This window comes from Arvicola amphibius, unplaced genomic scaffold, assembly GCF_903992535.2.
Source record: "Arvicola amphibius unplaced genomic scaffold, mArvAmp1.2, whole genome shotgun sequence".
Lineage (NCBI taxonomy): Eukaryota > Metazoa > Chordata > Mammalia > Rodentia > Cricetidae > Arvicola > Arvicola amphibius.
In genome coordinates, this window is record NW_024582311.1 from 160,088 (window position 1) to 183,339 (window position 23,252).

A 23,252-nucleotide genomic window follows, 5' to 3' on the forward strand; every position below is an offset into this window, starting at 1 on the left:
CTTGACCTTTTTCCTTTGCAGCTCTTAATATTCTTTTTTTTTCATGGTTTATTTTTTTATATTTAAAAATTTTCATCTCCTCCCCTCTTCCTCCCCCTTCCCTCCCCTCCTCCACCCCCTTCCCCTCCCTCCTTCTGCCCCTTCCCTCCCCTTCCCTCCACCCATACTCCCCTCCCTCCCTCTCAAGGCCAAGGAGCCATCAGGGTTCCCCACACCATGCTAAGACCAAGGTCCTCCCAACTCCCCCCAGGTCCAGGAAGGTGATCAACCAAGCTGAGAAGGCTCCCACAGAGCCCATTCATGCAGAAGAATCAGAGCCCAGCACCATTGTCCTTTGCTTCTCAGTCAGCCCCCACCGTTGGCCACACTCAGAGAGACGGGTTTGGTCGCATGATCCATCAGTCCCATTCCAACTGGAGTTGGTGATCTCCCATTAGTTCTGTCCCACCGTCTCCATGAGTGAACGCACCCTTCACGTTCCTGACTTTCTTTCTCATGCTCTCCCTCCCTCTGCTCCTCATCAGGACCCTGGGAGCCCAGTCCAGTGCTCCAATTTGGGCCTAGCCATCCTGTTCATCTATCGCCAGGTGGAGGTTCCCTCACGGTCCTGACTTTCTTTCTCATGTTCTCTCTCCTTCTGCTCCTCATCAGGACCCTGGGAGCTCAGTCCGGTGCTCCAATGTGGGGCTCTGTCATTTTCTTCATCTATCGTCAGGTGGAGGTTCTATGGTGATATGCAAGAAATTCATCAGTATGGCTATAGGACCTGGCCTTTTCAGGCTCCCTCTCCTCAGCTGCCCAAGGAACTAACTGGGGGCGTCTCCCTGGAAACCTGGGAACCCCTCTAGGGTCAAGTCTCTTGACAACCCTCAGGTAGCTCCTTAAATTAAGATATATGCTTCCCTGCTCCCATATCCACCCTTCCTATATCCCAAGCACCCCATTCCTCTGAGCTCCCCCCCGTTCTCCCCTTCACACTTTTCTCTCCCCATCTTCCCTTGGCCCAGTCTCGCCCAACCCTCAAGTTCCCAATTTTGCCTGGCGATCGTGTCTACTTCCAATATCCAGGAGGATTACTATATCTTTTTTTGGGAGTTCACCTTCTTATTATCTTCTCAAGGATCCCAAATTTATAGGCTCGATGTCCTTTAATTATGGCTAGAAACCGAATATGAGTGAGTACATCCCATGTTCATCTTTTTGGGTCTGGGTTACCTCACTCAGAATAGTGTTTTCTATTTCCATCCATTTGCCTGCAAAATTCAAGATGTCATTGTTTTTTACCGCTGAGTAGTATTCTAGCATGTATATATTCCACAGTTTCTTCATCCATTCTTCCACTGAAGGGCATCTAGGTTGTTTCCAGGATCTGGCTATTACAAATAATGCTGCTATGAACATAGATGAGCATATGCTTTTGTTGTATGATTGGGCATCTCTTGGGTAGATTCCCAATAGTGGAATTGCTGGGTCCTGGGGTAGGTTGATCCCGAATTTCCTGAGAAACCGCCACACTGCTTTCCAAAGTGGTTGCACAAGTTTGCATTCCCACCAGCAATGGATGAGTGTACCCCTTACCCCACAACCTCTCCAGCAATGGGTATCATTGGTGTTTTGGATTTTAACCAATCTGACAGGTGTAAGATGATATCTCAAAGTTGTTTTGATTTGCATCTCCCTGATAGCTAAGGTGGTTGAGAATGACCTTAAGTGTCTTTTGGCCATTTGAACTCCTTCTGTTGAGAATTCTCTGTTCCATTCAGCGCCCCATTTTTTAATTGGTTTAATTGGCATTTTACCGTCTAGTCTCTTGAGTTCCTTATATATTTTAGAGATCAGACCTTTGTCAGTTGCAGGGTTGGTGAAGATCTTTTCCCAGTCAGTAGGCTGCCTTTGTGTCTTAGTGACAGTGTCCTTTGCTTTACAGAAGCTGCTCAGCTTCAGGAGGTCCCATTTATTCAATGTTGCCCTTAATGTCTGTGCTGCTGAGGCTGTACGTAGGAAGCGGTCTCCTGTGCCCATTTGTTGTAGAGTACTTCCCACTTTCTCCTCTATCAAGCTCAGTGTGTTCAGATTAATATTGAGGTCTTTAATCCATTTGGACTTGAGTTTTGTGCATGGTGATAGATATGAATATACTTTCATTCTTCTACAGGTTGATATCCAGTTATGCCAGCACCATTTGTTGAAGATGCCCTCTTTCTTCCGTTGTGTACTTTTGGCTCCTTTATCAAAAATCAGGTGTTCATAGGTTTGTGGTTTAAGATTTGGGTCTTCTATACGATTCCATTGGTGGACTTCTCTGTTTTTATGCCAATACCAAGCTGTTTTCAATACTGTAGCTCTGTAATAGAGTTTGAAGTCAGGGATGGTAATGCCTCCAGAAGTACCTTTATTGTATAAGATTGTTTTGGCTATCCTGGGTTTCTTGTTTTTCCATATAAAGTTGATTATTGTCCTCTCAATATCTGTGAAGAATTTTGGTGGGACCTTGATCGGGATTGCATTGAATCTATAGATTGCTTTTGGTAGAATTGCCATTTTTACTATGTTGATCCTCCCAATCCACAAGCAAGGGAGATCCTTCCATTTTCTGGTATCCTCTTCAATTTCTTTCTTCAAAGACTTAAAGTTCTTGTCAAATAAGTCTTTCACTTCCTTGGTTAGAGTTACTCCCAGATATCTTATGCTATTTGTGGCTATTGTGAAAGGTGATACTTCTCTGATTTCCCTCTCTGCCTCCTTATCCTTTGTGTATAGGAGGGCGACTGATTTTTTGGAGTTGATCTTGTATCCTGCCACGTTATTGAAGGAGTTTATCAGCGGTAGGAGTTCTTTGGTGGAGTTTTTGGGGTCACTTATGTACACTATCATATCATCTGCAAATAATGAAAGTTTAACTTCTTCCTTTCCAAGTTGAATCCCCTTGATTCCCTTATGTTTTCTTATTGCTATTGCTAGAACTTCAAGCACTATATTGAAGAGATAAGGAGAGAGTGGACAGTCTCGTCGTGTTCCTTAATTTAGTGGGATGGCCTTGAGTTTCTCTTTGTTTAATTTGATGTTAGCTGTCGGCTTGCTGTAAATAGCCTTTATTATATTTAGGAATGACCTTTATCATAAAGACCTTTATCATAAAGGGGTGCTGTATTTTGTCAAATGCTTTTGCAGCATCTAATGCGATGACCATATGGTTTTTTTCCTTCAGTTTTTTTATATGATGGATTACTTTGATATATTTTCGTATGTTGAACCAGCCCCGCATCTCTGGGATGAAGCCTACTTGATCATAGTGGATAATTTTTCTAATGTGTTCTTGGATTCTATTTGCCAGTATTTTTTTTGGGGATTTTTTTTTCAATTTATTATTTTGATCCAACTTTTATATTTGTTTTTCAAACCCAATTCAATTTAAAACGTAACCCACTAATGTTTTTAGAAATAGGAAACATTAATTCACCTTTTGGTATACAAAGAGCAGAAGTCCCTATTAAAAAAATGCCTTGGATCATTGCTTTTTCAATAAAAACAGTAAAAACTTGAGCCAGGCCTGACTCACATACTCATTAGCTTCTTGGGTTTATTGATTGCTGTTCACATTCTTTCTAAGCCCTTTGAATCCAAAGAGAACTTACCAGATATTCAATGTTCAAACCACTCACTCTAAGAAAATTTCACCTAAGGCCCAACTCCACACACTGTGAGTCAATACTGAGACATTAAATCCTGACAAGGCCACCCTCACAGATATCCAGTGGTCATGAGAGCAATCAAGAAGGCAGAAACACAACCTGCCTCCCTCCCATGAAATGATTGGGCTCAAAACCCTCTCCTCTAAGAAATAAATCACATCATTTCTGCTTCTTTTTCCGTTTGCAGTATGAGAAAGTTACTACAGATTGGAAGATAAAAGATGCCGAAGAAAGCTATCAACACAAGTAGAAAACTGCAGCAGAGACAAGACACCTGTGTCTGTTAAAGTCAGGACTGAGGATGTCACGGAATCCAGAAGGAGGAAGTTTCAGATGGTTATTGAACACTGGGGAAAGCTACTGAGCAACTCTTGTCATAGGTCCACTCAACAGAGAACAGAATAGTTAAGAACTTGAGTGTGAGGAATGAAATATGTATTATTATTTAATATTTATATTTAAATAATTATTTATATTAACAATAATGATGATAACAATTTATAAACAAGGTAGTTTACACCATTACTTCCTGTGGAAGTCATAGAAACTGTCACACAAGCTACCTGTGATCAATTCCCAAAGAAGTCACGGAAGTTCAAGAAAACAGTTGACGACTACATCTATTTTATAAGACTTACATCGAGGCCATCCATAATAATAACTAACAGTAGTATTTATCCATGTTAGGCACTGCTAAAGTACAGTCAGAGTATGTGGGCTTTGTCCCCGGAACAGTTGCGAGGTAGATAATAGTGTTGTTTCCATGTGGAAGAGGAAACTGAGTGTCAGAAAGGTAACTCCATAAGCACAAGTATCAGCCTCACACGAGAGCTTGTTAGAAATACAGACTCTCAAGCTCCACCTCCTATTGCTTTCAATAATACTGACTTAGTCTTATAGTTATTAAAGATTCTAAAGCAACTGAGACCACCTGGTTGGGAGTAATAGAATAATATGTTGGAGCTTCCAGGCCCCTCTTTCTAGACACTGTGCTTTCTTGCCTCTTTGCATTAGACAATGTAAGTGTCTAATATATAATAAGCATCATTATATTTTGGGGGTGCTTTGTAAATCATTTTATTCAAAATGAACTTTCTAAAAACTGAACTTACTGTCACCAAACACAGCAGATAGAAACTTATTGTTGGTTTATACAATATTAAGATTAAAATGGGACAGAAGGACCTAAGAAATCAAGTCTGTAGAAACTGATAGTGAGAGAGATATTGAGTAATTTGACTGAGGTGAATCAGTAAATGTGGATGTAATAAGGACTGGAGCTTAAATATTTGTAGGTAGGTCATTCTTTGGCCAGGCAATATCTGGGTTCTTTTTTTTTCTTTTTTTTCTTTTGCCATCTCTTCCCCTCCTCCTTCCCTTCCCTCCCCTCCCCTCCACCCACACCCCCACTCCCTCCCTCTTGAGGCCAAACAGCCATCAGGGTTCTCTACACTATGTTGAGTCCAAGGTCCTCCCAACTCCCCCCAGGTCCAGGAAGGTGAGCAACCAAACTGACAAGGCTCACACAGAGCCCGTCCATGTCGTAGAGACCAAGCCCATCGCCATTGTCCTTGGCTCCTCGGTCAGCCTCCACCATCAGCCACCCTCAGAGAGTCCGATTTGGTCGCATGTTCCATCAGTCCCATTCCAAGTGGACTTGGTGGTCTCCCAGTAGTTCTGTCCTGCCGTCTCAGTGGGTGAATGCATCCCTCATGGTTCTGACTTTCTTTCTCATGATCTCTCTCCATCCGCTCCTCATCAGAACTTTTGGAGCTCAGTCCGGTGCTCCAATGTGGGGCTCTGTCTCTATCTCCATCCATCGCCAGGTGAAGGTTAAGGCTCACAGTGAGCCCGTCCATGCTGTAGAGTTCATGTTCATTGCCGTTGTCCTTGGTTTCTCAGTCCTACTCCACCGTCAGCCACATTCAGAGAGCCCGGTTTGGTCCCCTGTTCCATCAGTTCCATTCCAACTGGACTTGGTGGTCTCCCGTTAGATCTGTCCCACTGTCTCAATGGGTAAACGCACTCCTCACGGTCCTGACTTCCTTGCTCATGATCTCCCTCCTTTTGCTCCTCATCGGGACCTTGGGAGCTCAGTCCGGTGCTCTGTCATTTTCTCCATCCAATGCCAGGTGAAGGTTCTATGGTGATATGCAAGATATTCATGAGTATGGCAATAGGATCTGGACATTTCTGGCACCCTCTCCTCAGCTGCCCAAGGACCTAGCTGGGGGCGTCTTCCTGGACACCTGGGAACCCCTCTAGAGTCAAGCCTCTGCCAACCCTAGAATGGCTCCCTTAAGTAAGATATATAATTCCTTGTTCCCATATCCACCCTTCCTATATCCCAACCATCCTATTCCCCCAAGCTCTTCCCATCCTCCACTTCGCACTTTTCTCGCCCCATCCCCTCTCCCCCCATCCCACCCCACCCCTATGTTCCCATTTTTTGTCCGGCAATCTTGTCTACTTCCAGTATCCAGGAGGATAACTATATGTTTTTCTTTGGGTTCACATTCTTATATAGCTTCTCTAGGATTTTTTTTACGAATTATAGGCTTGATGTCCTTTATTTATGGCTAGAACCCAATTATGAGTGAGTACATCCCATGTTCATCTTTTTGGGCCTGGGTTACCTCACTCAGGATGGTGTTTTCTATTTCCCTCCATTTGCATGCAAAATTCAAGATGTCATTGTTTTTTACCGCTGAGTAGTATTCTAGCATGTATATATTCCACAGTTTCTTCATCCATTCTTCCACTGAAGGGCATCTAGGTTGTTTCCAGGTTCTGGCTATTACAAATAATGCTGCTATAAACATAGTTGAACAAATGCTTTTGTAATATGATTGGGCATCTCTTGGGTAAATTCCCAAAAGTGGGATTGCTGGGTCCTGGGGTAGGTGGATCCCAAATTTCCTGAGAAACCTCCACACTGCTTTCCAAAGCAGTTGCACAAGTTTGCATTCCCACCAGCAATGGATGAGTGTACCCCTTACTCCACATCCTCTCCAGCAAAGGCTATCATTGGTGTTTTTGATTTTAGCCATTCTGACAGGTGTAAGATGGTATCTTAACGTTGTTTTGATTTGCATTTCCCTGATTGCTAAGGAGGTTGAACATGCCCTTAAGTGTCTTTTGGCCATTCGAACTTCTTCTGTTGAGAATTCTCTGTTGAGTTCAGTGCCCCATTTTTTAATTGGGTTCATTAGCATTTTAAAGTCTAGTCTCTTGAGTTCCTTATATATTTTGGAGATCAGACCTTTGTCTGTTGTGGGGTTGGTGAAGATCTTTTCCCAGTCAGTAGGCTGCCTTTTTGTCTTAGTGACAGTGTCCTTTGCTTTACAGAAGCTGCTCAGCTTCAGGAGGTCCCATTTATTCAATGTTGCCCTTAATATCTGTGCTGCTGGGGCTATACGTAGGAAGCTTTCTCCTGTGCCCAAATGTTGTAGAGTACTTCCCACTTTCTCCTCTAACAGGTTCAGTGTGTTCAGATTGATATTGAGGTCTTTAATCCATTTGGACTTGAGTTTTGTGCATGGTGATAGATATGGATCTACTTTCATTCTTCTACAGGTTGACATCCAGTTATGCCAGCACCATTTGTTGAAGATGCCCTCTTTCCTCCATTGTGTACTTTTGGCTCCTTTATCAAAAATCAGGTGTTCATAGGTTTGTGGGTTAAGATCTGGGTCTTCTATTCGATTCCATTGGTCGACTTCTCTGTTTTTATGCCAATACCAAGCTGTTTTCAATACTGTAGCTCTGTAATAGAGTTTGAAGTCAGGGATGATAATGCCTCCAGAAGTTCCTTTATTGTATAAGATTGTTTTGGCTATCCTGGGTTTCTTGTTCTTCCATATAAAGTTGATTATTGTCCTCTCAAGATCTGTGAAGAATTTTGATGGGATCTTTAAGGGGATTGCATTAAATCTATAGATTGCCTTTGGTAGTATTGCCATTTTTCTATGTTGATCCTCCCAATCCACAAGCAAGGGAGATCCTTCCATTTTCTGGTATCCTCTTCAATTTCTTTCTTCAAAGACTTAAAGTTCTTGTCAAATAGGTCTTTCACTTCCTTGGTTAGAGTTACCCCAAGATATTTTATGCTATTTGTGGCTATCGTGAAAGGTGACGCTTCTCTGATTTCTTTCTCTGCTTCCTTATCCTTTGTATATAGGAGGGCGACTGATTTTTTGGAGTTGATCTTGTAACCTGCCACGTTATTGAAGGAGTTTATCAGCGGTAGGAGTTCTTTGGTGGAGTTTTTCGGGTCGCTTATGTACACTATCATATCATCTGCAAATAATGAAAGTTTAACTTCTTCCTTTCAATTCGAATCCCCTTGATCCCCTTGTTTTGTCTTATTGCTATTGCTAGAACTTCAAGCACTATATTGAAGAGATAAGGAGAGAGTGGACAGCCTTGTTGCGTTCCTTAATTTAGTGGGATGGCCTTGAGTTTCTCTCCATTTAATTTGATGTTAGCTGTCGGCTTGCTGTAAATAGCCTTTATTATATTTAGGAATGACCCCTGTATCCCTAATCTCTCCAAGACCTTTATCATAAAGGGGTGCTGAATTTTGTCAAATGCTTTTTCAGCATCTAATGAGATGATCATATGGTTTTTAATCCTTCAGTTTATTTATATGATGGATTACATTGATAGATTTTCGTATGTTGAACCAGCCCTGCATCTCTGGGATGAAGCCTACTTGATCATAGTGGATAATTTTTCTAATGTGTTCTTGGATTCTGTTTGCCAGTATTTTATTGAGAATTTTTGCATCGATGTTCATGAGTGAGATTGGCCTGTAATTCTCTTTCTTGGTTAAGTCTTTGTGTGGTTTAGGTATCAGGGTAATTGTAGCTTCATAAAAGGAATTTGGCAATGACTTTTCTGTTTCTATATTATGAAACACCTTAAGGAGTATAGGTAGTAGGTCTTCTTGGAAGTTTTGGTAGAATTCTGCATTGGACCCATCAGGTCCTGGGCTCTTTTTGGTAGGGAGGTTTCTGATAACAGTTTCCAATTCTTCGCAACTAACAGGACTATTTAGAGCATTTACCTGGTCCTGGTTTAACTTTGGTACATGGTCCTTATCTAAAAAAGTGACCATTTCTTTTATATTTTCAATTTTGTTGCATACAGGCTTTTGTAGTAAGATCTAATGATTCTTTGGATTTCCTCTGTGTCTGTGGTTATGTCCCCTTTTTCATTTCTGATCTTATTAATTTGTGTGTTCTCTCTCTGCCGTTTCATTAGTTTGGCTAGGGGTTTGTCAATCTTGTTGATTTTCTCCAAGAACCAGCTTTTTGTTTCATTGATTCTTTGGATTGTTTTCTGTGTTTCTATTTTGTTGATTTCTGCCCTCAGTTTGATAATTTCCAGTCTTCTACTCCTCCTAGGTGAGTCTGCTTCTTTCTTTTCTAAAGCTTTCAGGTGTGCTGTTAAGTCTCCAATGTGTGCTTTCTCCATTTTTTTTAAGTGGGCAGTTAGTGCTATGAATTTTCCTCTTAGCACTGCTTTCATAGTGTCCCATAAGTTTGAGTATGTTGTGTCTTTATTTTCATTAAATTCAAGAAAGACTTTAATTTCTTTCTTTATTTCTTCCTTGACCCAGCTGTGGTTCAGTAGTTGACTGTTCAGTTTCCATGAGTTTGTAGGCTTTCTGGGGGTAGCATTGTTGTTGAATTCTAATTTTAATCCATGGTGATCCGATAAGATGCAGGTGGTTACTAATATGTTTTTGTAACTGTGGAAGTTTGCTTTGTTACTGAGTATGTGGTCAATTTTCGAAAAGGTTCCATGAGCCGCAGAGAAGAAGGTATATTCTTTCCTGTTTGGGTGGAATGTTCTATAGATGTCTGTTAAGTCCCTTTGGTTCATTACCTCTATTAAGTCTCTTAATTCTCTGTTAGGTTTCTGTCTGATTGACCTGTCCATTGGTGAGAGAGGAGTGTTGAAGTCTCCCACTATCAGTGTTTGGTTTGATTGCTGCCTTGAGTTCTAGTAATGTTTATTTTACATAAGTGGGTGCTTTTGTATTAGGGGCATAGATATTCAGGATTGAGACTTCATTCTGATAGATTTTTCCTGTAATGAGTATAAAGTGTCCCTTTCCATCTCTTCTGATTGATTTTAGTTTGAAGTCAACTTTGTTAGAAATTAGTATGACCACAGCGGCTTGTTTCTTAGGTCCATTTGCTTGATAAACCTTTTCCCAACCCTTTACTCTGAGTAGATGTCTGTCTTTGTGGTTGAGGTGTGTTTCTTGTAAACAGCAGAATGTTGGATCCTGTTTTCATATCCAATCTCTTAGCCTGTGCCTTTTTATAGGTGAATTGAGTCCATTGATATTAAGTGATATTAATGACCAGTGAATGTTAACTCCGGTTGTCATTTTTTATTTGGTAGTAGAGATTGTGTGTTTCCTTTCTTTGAGATGTGCTGGTGAAGGGTCACTAGATGTCTGAGTTATTTTGGGCAATGCTGGACTCCTTTGTTTGTGAATTTCCTTCTATTACTCTCTGTAAGGCTGGATTTGTGGCTACGTATTGTTTAAATTTGTTTTTATCCTGGAATATTTTGTTTTCTCCATTTATAGTGAATGAAAGCTTGGCTGGGTATAGTAATCTGGGCTTGCATCCATGGTCTCTTAGTTTCTGCAAAACATCTATCCAGGACCTTCTGGCTTTCATGGTTTCCATAGAGAAGGCAGGTGTTAGTCTGATAGGTTTACCTTTATATGTTACTTGACCTTTTTCCTTTGCAGCTCTTAATATTCTTTCTTTATTCTGTATGTTTTGTGTTTTGATTATAATATGACGAGGGGATGTTTTTATTTGATCCAGTCTATTTGGTGTTCTGTAAGCTTCTTGAACCTTAATAGGAATATCTTTTTTTAGGTTTGGGAAGTTTTCTTCTATAATTTTATTAAATATATTTTCTGAACCATTGAGCTGTATTTCTTCTCCTTCTTCTATGCCTATTATTCTTAGGTTTGGTCTTTTTATTGTGTCCCAGATTTCCTGAATGTTTTGTGATGAGGATTTGTTGGATTTGCTGTTTTCTTTGATCAGTGCATTTATTTTCTCTATGGTATCTTCAGAATCTGAGATTCTTTCTTCTATCTCTTGTATTCTGTTGGTTATGCTTGTTTCTGTAGTCTCTGTTCATTTACATAGATTTTCCAAATCCAGTTGGCCCTCGGGTTGTGTTTTCTTCCTTGCCTCCATTTCAGTTTTCAAGTCTTGCACTGTTTCCATTATCTGTTTGATTGTTTTTTCTTTGTTTCCTAGGATATCGTTTACGGATTTACTCAATTCTTCAAACTTTTTGTTATTCTTCTCGTCCATTTCTTTAAGGGAGTTTTTCACCTCCTGTTTAAGGGACTCTATTACTTTCATAAAGTCAATTTTTTCTACTTCTTCTTGATTAGTGTGTTCAAGTTCTCCTGTTATAAGTTCGCTGGGTTCTGGTGCTTTCATGTTGTTTTTCAAATTGTTGGAGGAATTCTTGCATTGGCGCCTGCCCATTTGTTCCTCTGAATAATCCCCTTTGTGAAGAGTCCAAGAAATAAACAAATATGGATTCCAAAAATAAGGAATATATATATATATATATAGTTGCAAGTCTGGAAGAATGAGAACAGACCATCAGCAGCTTTCCCAGCAGATCAAGGATTATTCAATCAAAGGGAGCTGTTTCCTCAAATGTTTGTGAAGCTTAGGTCATTTTACGACTGGCTGTTTCATTTACAAGACCAGAACACCCCCCCTATAAATTTAGAATGGTGTCCTGGCCAGTCCTGATAAACGACAGAGGTGAACTGAGCTAACCTTTAGGAGACAGAGATAAGGTGACCTTTGGGTCAGATACTGTCTCTGTTAAGGACAATTGGCGCCACAGCAGGGTATTTTATGGGATACATCTGGTCAAGAGATTAGCTGACCGGACCAAGATCTTAGACCTCCTTATCACAGCTGTCAAATTGATGAAGTATACCTTGTGAGAAAACCTGGGAACAGACGAATGGGACTGTCCCCAAGATGACCCAAGCCCCTACCAATAGAATTACTGTTACTAAGCCCCCCTCCCCATGTAACCTGTAAACCTATAAAAGCTGAACAAAAAGTCGGATCGGTGTGATCAGTTGGCGAGACCTGCTGATTCACCCACAGACGCCTGTGAAATTAATAAAATAACCTCATGCTAATTGCATCTGTTGGTTTCGGGTTATTGAGTTAAGGGGGAGATCGCCACCCTTGAAAACGAGGGTCTTTTCATCTTGGAGGTCCCACCGAGATTCAGCGAGTCGACCCCCTGCCCAATAACCCGGTAAGCCAAACGGGAGGTAAGCCGGCCGGCCGTTGTGTGTTTTGTTGCGTGTTCCATTGTGTGGCCAGTTTGTGTCCGTTTGAAGTCGTTTGTACGTATAAACGCTCCGTAGGCTAGGTGAAGGAGGGAGCTGACGGGTTCCGTACTCCTCACTAGCCACCCTGGCAGACGTGCCAAGGATTTCGGGGACCCGACTTTTCGGGGTCCAATTTGTTCCTGAGGGTGAACAGGCCACTCTCTTGGAGGACGGAACAAGCCCCGTTTCCGTTCCTCCGTCTGAATTTTTGTTTTCGGCTTTACGCCGATCCCGTACCGCGCGGCTCTTGGCCTGCTGTCTGTTTGTTCTTGTTGTCTGTTTTGTCTGGGTTCTGTTATACTTTGAAAAAGACCTTAACATGGGACAATCTCTAACCACTCCCTTAAGTCTGACTCTAGGTCACTGGCGCGATGTTCGAGCACGCGCGGACGAGAAAGGAGTTGACATCAAGAAAAAGACATGGCAGCTCCTTTGCACTTCTGAGTGGCCCACTTACCATCCTTCATGGCCAAAGGATGGTTCTTTTAACATTGATGCTATTTTACAGATAAAACAACGGGTGTTCTCCATCGGACCCCAGGGACACCCCGACCAGATTCCATACGTCACCGTTTGGGAATCCCTGGCCAGAGACCCGCCGGTTTGGGTTTCTCCTTTTGTCCCTCCCCAACCTTCGGCTCCTGCTCATCCCTTACTCCCCACCCCCGGCCCCTATGCCTCCTTCAAACCTCAACCCACTCAGTTATATCCCGTTCTGGAGAAAGAAAATAAAACCCAACCTCCAAAACCTGTACTTCCCCCTTCAGATGACACCCTTATTGATCTCCTAACGGAAGATCCTCCCCCATACCCATGCCCCCTGGCCCCGCGGAACCAAGAGGAAGAGCACCCCGGATACGAGGCGGAGGAACCTGAGGAAGAAGGACCAGACAGCACCACTTCCGCCGGGGCCACCAGAAAAGACCCCTCGCCTCGCCGCCTTCGCGGCAGACGAGAACACCGGGAGACAGTCTCCCAAGCCTTCCCTCTTCGACAGGGGGGAAATGGCCAATACCAATATTGGCCATTTTCAGCCTCTGATTTATATAACTGGAAAAACCATAACCCGCCTTTCTCCAAGGACCCGGTTGCCCTTACGGCCTTGATTGAGTCTATTCTGATTACCCATCAGCCCACCTGGGACGATTGCCAGCAGCTCTTGCAGGCACTTCTGACCTCGGAGGAGAAGCAACGAGTCTTTCTAGAGGCTCGCAAGAATGTCCCGGGACCAGATGGGGCCCCTACCCTACTCCCCAATGAAGTAGACGCCGCTTTCCCCTTGGATAGACCCAACTGGAACTATGACACAGCAGCAGGTAGGGAGCGTATCCGTCTCTACCGTCAGCTTCTCATAGCGGGCCTTCGAGGCGCTGGACGCCGACCGACTAATTTGGCTCAGGTGAGAGCAGTTACTCAAGGGGCAGAGGAAACTCCAGCAGCCTTCTTAGAGCGCCTTATGGAGGCATATCGCATGTACACCCCCTACGATCCCATGAGTCCGGATCAAAGGGGAAATGTCTCGATGGCCTTCATTTGGCAATCGGCCCCTGATATCAGAAACAAGTTACAGAGGCTAGATGACTTACGAGACCACACTCTGCAGGACTTGTTAAAAGAAGCAGAGAGGATCTTTAATAAGAGAGAAACTCCAGAAGAACGGGAGGACAGGATTAGAAAGGAAAGAGAGGAGAGGGAAGATAAGCGGGATAGGCAGCGTACTAGGGAGTTAACTAAGATCTTGGTCACCGTAGTTAACCAAAATAAGCAAGAAGCAGGGAGGCCAGATAGGATGGGAGACAGAAGAAGGCTGAAGATAGACAAAGACCAATGCGCCTATTGCAAAGAAAAAGGACATTGGGTCAAAGATTGCCCTAAGAGGCCCAAAAATCCAAAGAAACAGCCAACTCAGCTGCTGGCCCTAGATGAAGATTAGGCCAGTCAGGGCCAGGAGCCCCCCCCTGAGCCCCGGATAACTCTACAAGTTGGGGGGCAGCCGGTCACTTTCCTAGTAGATACAGGAGCCCAACACTCAGTCCTGACCAAACCGACAGGGCCACTGAGTAATCGAACAACTTGGGTCCAAGGAGCAACTGGAGGGAAGCAATATCGTTGGACCACTGATAGGAAGGTGCTCCTGGCTACGGGTAAGGTGACCCATTCATTCCTTCATGTACCGGACTGTCCCTACCCCCTATTGGGGAGAGACTTGCTTACTAAGATGAGAGCACAGATTCATTTCGAAAAAGGAGGGGCCAAAATAGCTGGCCCAAAAGGGGAACCTCTCCACATATTAACCCTACAATTGGAAGATGAATATAAATTATTTGAAAAACCTGCTCCTGAAAATATAGAAGCCCATTGGATCGAAAGGTATCCCCAGGCATGGGCTGAAACAGGAGGCATGGGATTGGCAACTCAACAACCGCCACTAGTAATAACCCTAAAGGCCACTGCTACCCCAGTCTCTATTAAACAATACCCCATGTCTCAAGAAGCATATCAGGGGATTAAACCACACATCAAAAGACTCTTAGACCAGGGGATATTAACCCCCTGCCGATCTCCATGGAATACTCCCCTGCTCCCCGTGAAAAAGCCTGGTACCGGGGATTATCGGCCAGTGCAAGACCTCAGGGAAGTTAATAAACGGGTGGAAGACATACATCCAACAGTCCCTAATCCTTATAATCTGCTAAGTACCCTGCCTCCAACCCATTCTTGGTATACCATTTTGGATTTAAAAGATGCATTCTTTTGTCTGAGACTGAGCCCACAGAGCCAATCCTTGTTTGCCTTTGAATGGAGGGATCCAGAGGAAGGGATTTCAGGACAATTAACATGGACCAGGCTACCACAGGGCTTCAAGAACAGCCCAACCTTGTTCGATGAGGCCCTCCATCAGGACCTGGCAGCCTTTCGGAAGCACCACCCAGATCTGATCCTACTCCAATACGTGGACGACCTGCTCCTGGCAGCTACAACCAAAGAGGGCTGCACACAAGGTACTGGGGACCTCTTACAGACTTTGGGAGAATTAGGCTATCGAGCCTCGGCCAAAAAGGCCCAGATTTGCAGAACTAAGGTAACTTATTTGGGTTATCAGTTGGAAAATGGTCAAAGATGGCTCACAGAAGCCAGGAAAGAGACTATTGCCCACATTCCCCCCCCAAAGAATGCTAGGCAACTTCGAGAGTTTTTGGGCACTGCGGGTTTCAGTCGACTTTGGATTCCAGGGTTCGCAGAAATTGCGGCCCCACTGTACCCCTTGACCAAGAATGATGCCCCTTTTGTATGGACTGGGGACCACCAACAAGCATTTGAGACCATTAAGAGATCCCTGCTGTCTGCCCCAGCCCTAGGGCTACCGGACATTACAAAACCCTTTGAATTATTCATAGATGAGAAGCAGGGATTTGCTAAAGGAGTCCTCACACAAAAATTAGGACCCTGGAGGAGGCCCATAGCCTACCTCTCTAAGAAATTGGACCCGGTGGCATCTGGATGGCCCCCATGCTTAAGAATGATTGCTGCCGTAGCCGTGCTCATAAAGGATGCTGGAAAGCTAACAATGGGACAGCCCCTCATCATCTTGGCTCCCCATGCAGTTGAATCACTCATTCGCCAGCCACCAAACCGTTGGCTATCCAACTCTCGAATGACTCATTACCAGTCCCTCCTGCTAGATACAGACAGGGTGCAATTTGGCCCAGCAGTCACCCTGAACCCCGCCACGCTGTTGCCTGCTCCTGAAGGGGAAACCCCACATAACTGCCAACAAATCCTTGCGGAAACACACGGAACCAGACCTGACCTGACAGATCAACCCCTAAAAAGGGCTGACTTGACTTGGTATACCGATGGAAGCAGTTATCTACTTAATGGAGAAAGAAAATCTGGAGCAGCAGTTGTGGACGGGAAACAGGTAATTTGGGCCAGCGCCCTACCACCTGGAACTTCGGCTCAACGAGCAGAACTCATCGCGCTCACACAAGCCCTACAGCTGGCAGAAGGTAAGACACTCAATGTCTATACTGACAGTCGTTACGCTTTTGCCACCGCCCATGTTCATGGAGAGATATACCGCAGGCGGGGACTTTTAACTTCAGAGGGAAAAGACATTAAAAACAAGGCTGAAATTTTGGCCCTGCTCAAAGCCCTGTTCCTCCCTAAGAAATTGAGCATCATACATTGTCCAGGGCACCAGAAAGGAGAGACTGAAATAGCCAAGGGGAACCGCATGGCTGATGAAACAGCTAAACAGGTGGCCCTGGGCCCCCAACTCTTATTAGCAACCTTATTAACAGATCAGGAGAATCCAAAGAAAGACCTGGACTTCCTTGATTACACAGAGAAAGATTTAGACATTGTTCAAAGATTGGGGGCAGATTATGACCATGAAAGGCAACGATGGATATTTCAAGGAAAGACTGTAATGCCTATGCATGTAGCAAAAGAACTTGTTTCCTACTTGCATAAATTGACTCACCTGAGTCCTAAGAAGATGAATAGGCTGCTTGGTAGACAGGAGATGGGCAGCTATATACCTAAGAAAGAAACTTTGATACAGCAAATCACCAGTACCTGTAAAGCCTGTGCCCAGATAAACGCTGGCAAAACGAACAGACCACCTGGACTCAGACTCAGGGGACACCGCCCAGGAGTCCACTGGGAGATAGACTTTACTGAAGTTAAACCCGGCATGTATGGTTACCGGTATTTATTAGTTTTTGTAGACACCTTTTCAGGATGGGTCGAGGCTTTCCCTACAAGGAAGGAAACAGCACAGACAGTTGTCAAGAAACTTTTTGAAGAAATTTTTCCCCAGTACGGACTACCTAAGGTAATCGGGACTGACAATGGGCCTGCCTTCGTCTCCCAGGTAAGTCAGTTGGTGGCCAAGTTACTGGGGATCGATTGGAAATTACATTGTGCTTATAGACCCCAGAGTTCAGGCCAGGTAGAAAGAATGAATAGAACAATTAAGGAGGCTTTGGCAAAATTAACGCTTGAAGCTGGCGCTAGGGACTGGGTTCAGCTCCTGCCCCTAGCATTATACCGGGCCAGGAATACCCCAGGACCACATGGATTAACCCCTTTTGAGATCCTGTATGGAGGCCCTCCTCCAGCCATAACTTTCTTTGATTCTGATATCACTGACGATACCACCTCCCCCACCTTACAGGCCCACTTGCAGGCCCTGCAGTTGGTGCAGCAAGAAATCTGGAAGCCCCTGGCAGCTGCCTACCAGGACTCAGATCGGGTTCCTGTCACCCCTCACCCCTTCAAGATAGGTGACAGCGTTTGGGTCCGGAGACATCAGACAAAAACTTTGGAACCACGGTGGAAAGGTCCATACACTGTACTCCTCACGACCCCAACTGCTCTGAAGGTGGACGGAATTGCTGCCTGGATCCACGCATCGCACGTCAAAGCAGCCCAGCCGGAGCACCTCATCGACAGTCCGGATCCAGGATCACCATGGAAGCTCCAGCGCACCCAAAACCCACTAAAGATAAGACTTGTCAGGGCTTAATATTGATCACAACCCTGGCCCTCCTTGCCCTAGATGCCAGGGTCTCGGGGAGCCCTCACATACCAAAAAAAACTTACTTGGCAAGTGTTCTCCCAGTCAGGAGACATGGTCTGGTCTGTCACTGGCCTTCACCCTCCTGGGGCTTGGTGGCCTAGTCTTAGCCCTGATTTTTGCCAGCTGGCTGCGGCGCTTGAGACATGGGACATAGCTGCTTTTAAATATGATCAGCTGACACTTAATATGGAACCAACCTCAGGAGGCGATGGGGTAGAAGGCTGTTCCAATCTTATTAGGCGATGTCTTCTTGCTCCACTTGATTTTTATGTCTGCCCCCGGGATGGGAGAGATCAGGCTACTGCCCACCGATGTGGAGGCCCTAGGGAATATTTTTGTGCTGCCTGGGGATGTGAAACCACAGGTGATGCGTATTGGAACCCATCCTCCTCCTGGGATAAGATTATAGTCCGCCGTGGATGGAAAAAGCCCCCCCTTGGAAAAATACTAAAAACAGGGGACTGCAGGCATGGAACAGGTGAATGGTCCTGCACCTCGGGATACTGTTTACCCCTTAACATTTCTTTTACTCCCCAAGGAAAGCAGGATTATCAAAGCTGGATAAAGGGACATACGTGGGGCCTACGATGGTATATGGGAGGAGAGAATAGAGGATTAATCTTTAAGGTACAGCTAAAAATAGATCAAAATCATGTCCCTGTCAGACCTAACTCCATCCCACCCAAGAAAAAGGGACTCCTCCGGATTGGACCCAGGAAGCAGCTATCAAAACTACCCAAGCCTCCCCGAAGTCAGGTGCAGCTTGATACGGCTTGGCAGCTGCAGGCTGGGGCTATAGCATTACACTCGATGGGTATAAATCCAGCTTCTGGGATGTGGTGGTCCCTGATCTCTCTTTCTTGCCTGCTGACACTGGCAAATGCCCACGATGAGGAATATCATCCTATTATCCCGAGAAGAAAACCTAAGCCCCCCCGAACCGCAACAATGCCCCCTGCTGTCTTTATAATTAATACAGAAGGGACCACCTCGCCTCCTAATACTGGGGAGAGATTGTACGATCTGATAGAGGGAGCATACTCGGCCATTAACTCCACTCAGCCGGAGTTAACACAAGCCTGCTGGCTCTGCCTGGCCCCTAGTCCCCCTTATTATGAAGGAATAGCCATAACTGGAAATATAACTTATGCTAATAGCATCCCAGAGGTCTGCAAGCATCAGAACATACACAAGTTAACCCTCCCTCAAATAGAAGGACAAGGAACATGCTTAGGAACTGTTCCCCAAGCCTATCAGCCTTTTTGTAACCACACACTGACTCTCCCCAAAGGAAACTATTACCTGCTCCCCCCTCCAGGGACATGGTGGGCTTGTAATTCGGGCCTAACTCCGTGTGTGTCAACCCAGGTCTTTGACCAAATTGCAGACTATTGTATACTGGCACAGATATTGCCCCACGTTATCTATCATGCCCCGGAGACTGTTATGGACTTTTATGAAGGCAGTTCCCGCTCCAAAAGGGAACCCATTACGTTGACCTTGGCTATGCTGCTGGGGATAGGAGGGGTTGCTGCAGGAATAGGAACAGGGGCTGCTGCACTGGTACAAGGCAACAAGCTGGCCCACCTTCAGGACATCGTTAGTGCAGATTTGCAGGCCCTTGAAAACTCCATCTCCCTGTTAGAAAACTCTCTTACTTCCCTGTCTGAAGTGGTTCTACAAAACAGGAGGGGACTAGATCTGCTATTCCTTAAAGAAGGGGGCTTATGTGCGGCTCTCAAGGAAGAATGTTGTTTCTATGCAGATCATTCTGGAGTCATCCGGGATTCCATGGCTAAGCTTAGGGAGCGTCTCAAACAGAGACGCAGAGAGTATGAGACACAACAGGGCTGGTTTGAAGGATGGTTTTATAGATCTCCTTGGTTGACCACTTTGATCTCCACAATTATGGGACCTCTTATAATTTTGCTTTTGATTCTGACCTTTGGACCTTGTATCCTTAATAGGCTAGTTCAGTTCATGAAAGACAGATTATCTGTAATACAGACTATGGTTCTGGCCCAACAGTACCGGATGCTTAATCAAGCAGATTCCGAGACTAACCCAAGCAGGGAGCAAGAACAATGGGTTTAAGAATTTATTCCTTATCAAAAAAAAAAAAAAGGGAGAAATGAAGAGTCCAAGAAATAAACAAATATGGATTCCAAAAATAAGGAATATATATATATATATAGTTGCAAGTCTGGAAGAATGAGAACAGACCATCAGCAGCTTTCCCAGCAGATCAAGGATTATTCAATCAAAGGGAGCTGTTTCCTCAAATGTTTGTGAAGCTTAGGTCATTTTACGACTGGCTGTTTCATTTACAAGACCAGAACACCCCCCCTATAAATTTAGAATGGTGTCCTGGCCAGTCCTGATAAACGACAGAGGTGAACTGAGCTAACCTTTAGGAGACAGAGATAAGGTGACCTTTGGGTCAGATACTGTCTCTGTTAAGGACAATTGGCGCCACAGCAGGGTATTTTATGGGATACATCTGGTCAAGAGATTAGCTGACCGGACCAAGATCTTAGACCTCCTTATCACAGCTGTCAAATTGATGAAGTATACCTTGTGAGAAAACCTGGGAACAGACGAATGGGACTGTCCCCAAGATGACCCAAGCCCCTACCAATAGAATTACTGTTACTAAGCCCCCCTCCCCATGTAACCTGTAAACCTATAAAAGCTGAACAAAAAGTCGGATCGGTGTGATCAGTTGGCGAGACCTGCTGATTCACCCACAGACGCCTGTGAAATTAATAAAATAACCTCATGCTAATTGCATCTGTTGGTTTCGGGTTATTGAGTTAAGGGGGAGATCGCCACCCTTGAAAACGAGGGTCTTTTCACTTTGGGTCTTCTTTTAGAAGTTCAATTCACCCTAATGAATTCAATTCACTCACCCCAATGAATGATGGATCCTCTGGCAGACTGTCAGGTCTCCTTGCAGGCCAAACAGCTCACTGACAAAGGGCCTACCTTGCTGCAGGCAGTCTAATGAAGGAAGGGACCTCCCACCGGCCTGGGTGCACTCACTTCCAGGTCCCCAGCGCCCAAACAGGCTGAGCTGTGGGATTTTGTGGCCCCAAAGACGGGAGGATGAGGCAGGGGGGGGGGAGGATTCTGGGTGCAAGCTGGGAAAGGACAGGAAGAGAGAGGCAGTATCTGGGGAGAATAACCCCTGCAGTAAGAGCAGGAAGTGTGCGGTTGGCGGGTGGAGTTGTGGAATGTCGGTGGTCCCTCTCAGGGCAGCTGCTGCGGTTCAGGCACTCACTCCTCACTCACCCCAAAGAATGATGGATCCTCTGGCAGACTGTCAGGTCCCCTTGCAGGCCAAGCAGCTCTCTGACAAAGGCCTACCTTGCCCCAGGCAGGCCATTGTAGGAGGGGACCTCCCACCGGCCTGGGTGCACTCAATTCCAGGTCCCCAGAGCCCAAACAGGCTGAGCTGTGGGATTTTGTGGCCCCAAAGACGGAAGGATGAGGGGGGAGAGGGGGGGAGGATTCTGGGTGCAAGCTGGGAAGGGACAGGAAGAGCTATTTGCCAGTATTTTATTGAGAATTTTTGCGTCAATGTTCATGAATGAGATTGGCCTGTAATTCTCTTTCTTGGTTGAGTCTTTGTGTGGTTTAGGTATCAGGGTAACTGTAGCTTCGTAGAAAGAATTTGGCAGTGACTCTTGTGTTTCTATATTATGAAATACCTTAAGGAGTATAGGTATTAGGTCTTCTTGGAAGTTCTGGTAGAATTCCGCATTGAAATCATCTGGTCCTGGGCTCTTTTTGGTAGGGAAATTTCTGATAACAGTTTCTAATTCTTCGCGACTAACAGGAGTATTTAGAGCATTTACATGGTTTTGGTTTACCTTTGGTATATGGTATTTATCTAAAAAACTGTCCATTTCTTTTACATTTTCCAATTTTGTGGCATACAGGCTTTTGTAGTAAGATCTAATGATTCTGTGAATTTCCTCTGTGTCTGTGGTCATGTCCCCCTTTTCATTTCTGATCTTATTAATTTGCGTGTTCTCCCTCTGCCGTTTCATTAGTTTGGCTAAGGGTTTGTCAATCTTGTCATTGGGGTTGGTAGCAAGAGCCTTTGCTACTGAGTAATCTGGCCAGACCACCAATGCTTAAAGTACATATATTTTTATTGAATAATAACTGAATTCTTCATGATGAACATTATGTCTACTTGGCTGAATATCATGTTTTAGCCAGGAATATAAAAAGACTATTAGCTACTGAATGAAGAAACAGATATCCTGGTAGACTACTTTGTAAATTTAACTGAATAAAACTGACATAACTCTTGGTATTTTTCTTTAAGTAGTTGAAAATGCTGACAGAATTATGGGAAAGTTCCAATGTATGTTCATATAAGGAGGGACATGCAAATTATTTTGATTGAAATGTCTCTAATGTCCATAATTGTGGGATTGAGCATATGTCATTCGGGTCTAAGAATTAAAGCAATCCATATTAAATATCAAACAAATTTTATTACAAATAAAAGAAAATGTTATAATGAATATGTCATTAAATAGGATGTTAGAGTATTTATTTTAATAAACTAAAATAACAAATGAACATGTATTAGTTTTAAAACTGGTAACTTTGCATTCTATGTGTTATCAAACTTACCTAAAACATAAAAGTTAGGAATAAATTAGTAACATTAACTTTCCCTGTCAAATATTTATGTGATTTATAGTTTAAAAGATTTTATTGAGTTAACTTTTTAAAATAGTTTTAACCTTTGTTTGTATTAAATAAAGATGTAGCTGAAAATTGTTTAAGTTATTTCCTCAGAGTTTAAATATATTAGTGATCTCTGCTTCCCGACTAAGCTTGAAACCTAAGGGATCAAATTTGGGGACATGATTCACAGAGCACAGATGGAAAAGAAATAGCATTTTATCCTAAGTAGATTCCAACTTTGAAATTGTGTTTCATTTTAAAGTAAAAGCCTAAATTACTGGTAATGACAAATTACCATGGTGAACCCATACCTCTGGAGTTGGGCAATTGTCCTAATGCAGTTTAGGAAAGCATCTGTTTGAAGGAGGCTTTGTGTTATATTACAGTTTCTTTCCAATGCTTTAAAAATTGCTTATCAGCTACACATATTTTTAGCAGCTTTGTGTTTCAATACCTAGATTCAGTCTATTATTCTATACTGGTCATTGTGTTTTCCCCCTTACTAAAACCCAGACAGATGGTTATGGTAACTTTAGGAAAATCAAGCAGTGTAACAAACACTCATGTTTCTCTTAAGAAATCAAAATGGGTGGTAAGATTTCCAGTGGACTCAAATCATTCTTGGCTATTGTTTTATAGGAGAAATTTGATTATTGAATAAATACCTTCATTGTTATTGTGTGTTCAGGTTTCAGGTTCCTTGTGTTTCGACATATGTGATAGATGCCTGAGTATTTCTTTTATTTGTATTTTTATACTTATTTTCCATCATAGGTGTATTGTTTTGATTAAGTGGGATAAACCAGGCATAGAAAGTCAAGCAGAATATGATTTCACTACTCTGGGCATC

General features: G+C 43.8%; 1 protein-coding gene across 1 annotated transcript; it reads left to right on the forward strand.

The window, feature by feature from the left end:
- The first annotated feature begins 12,427 nt into the window (after positions 1 to 12,427).
- On the forward strand, positions 12,428 to 17,641 carry LOC119805764. The gene is given in 1 exon segment (XM_038317600.1): positions 12,428 to 17,641. A coding segment is annotated over 1 exon segment (5,214 nt).
- The last annotated feature ends 5,611 nt before the right edge of the window (positions 17,642 to 23,252 follow it).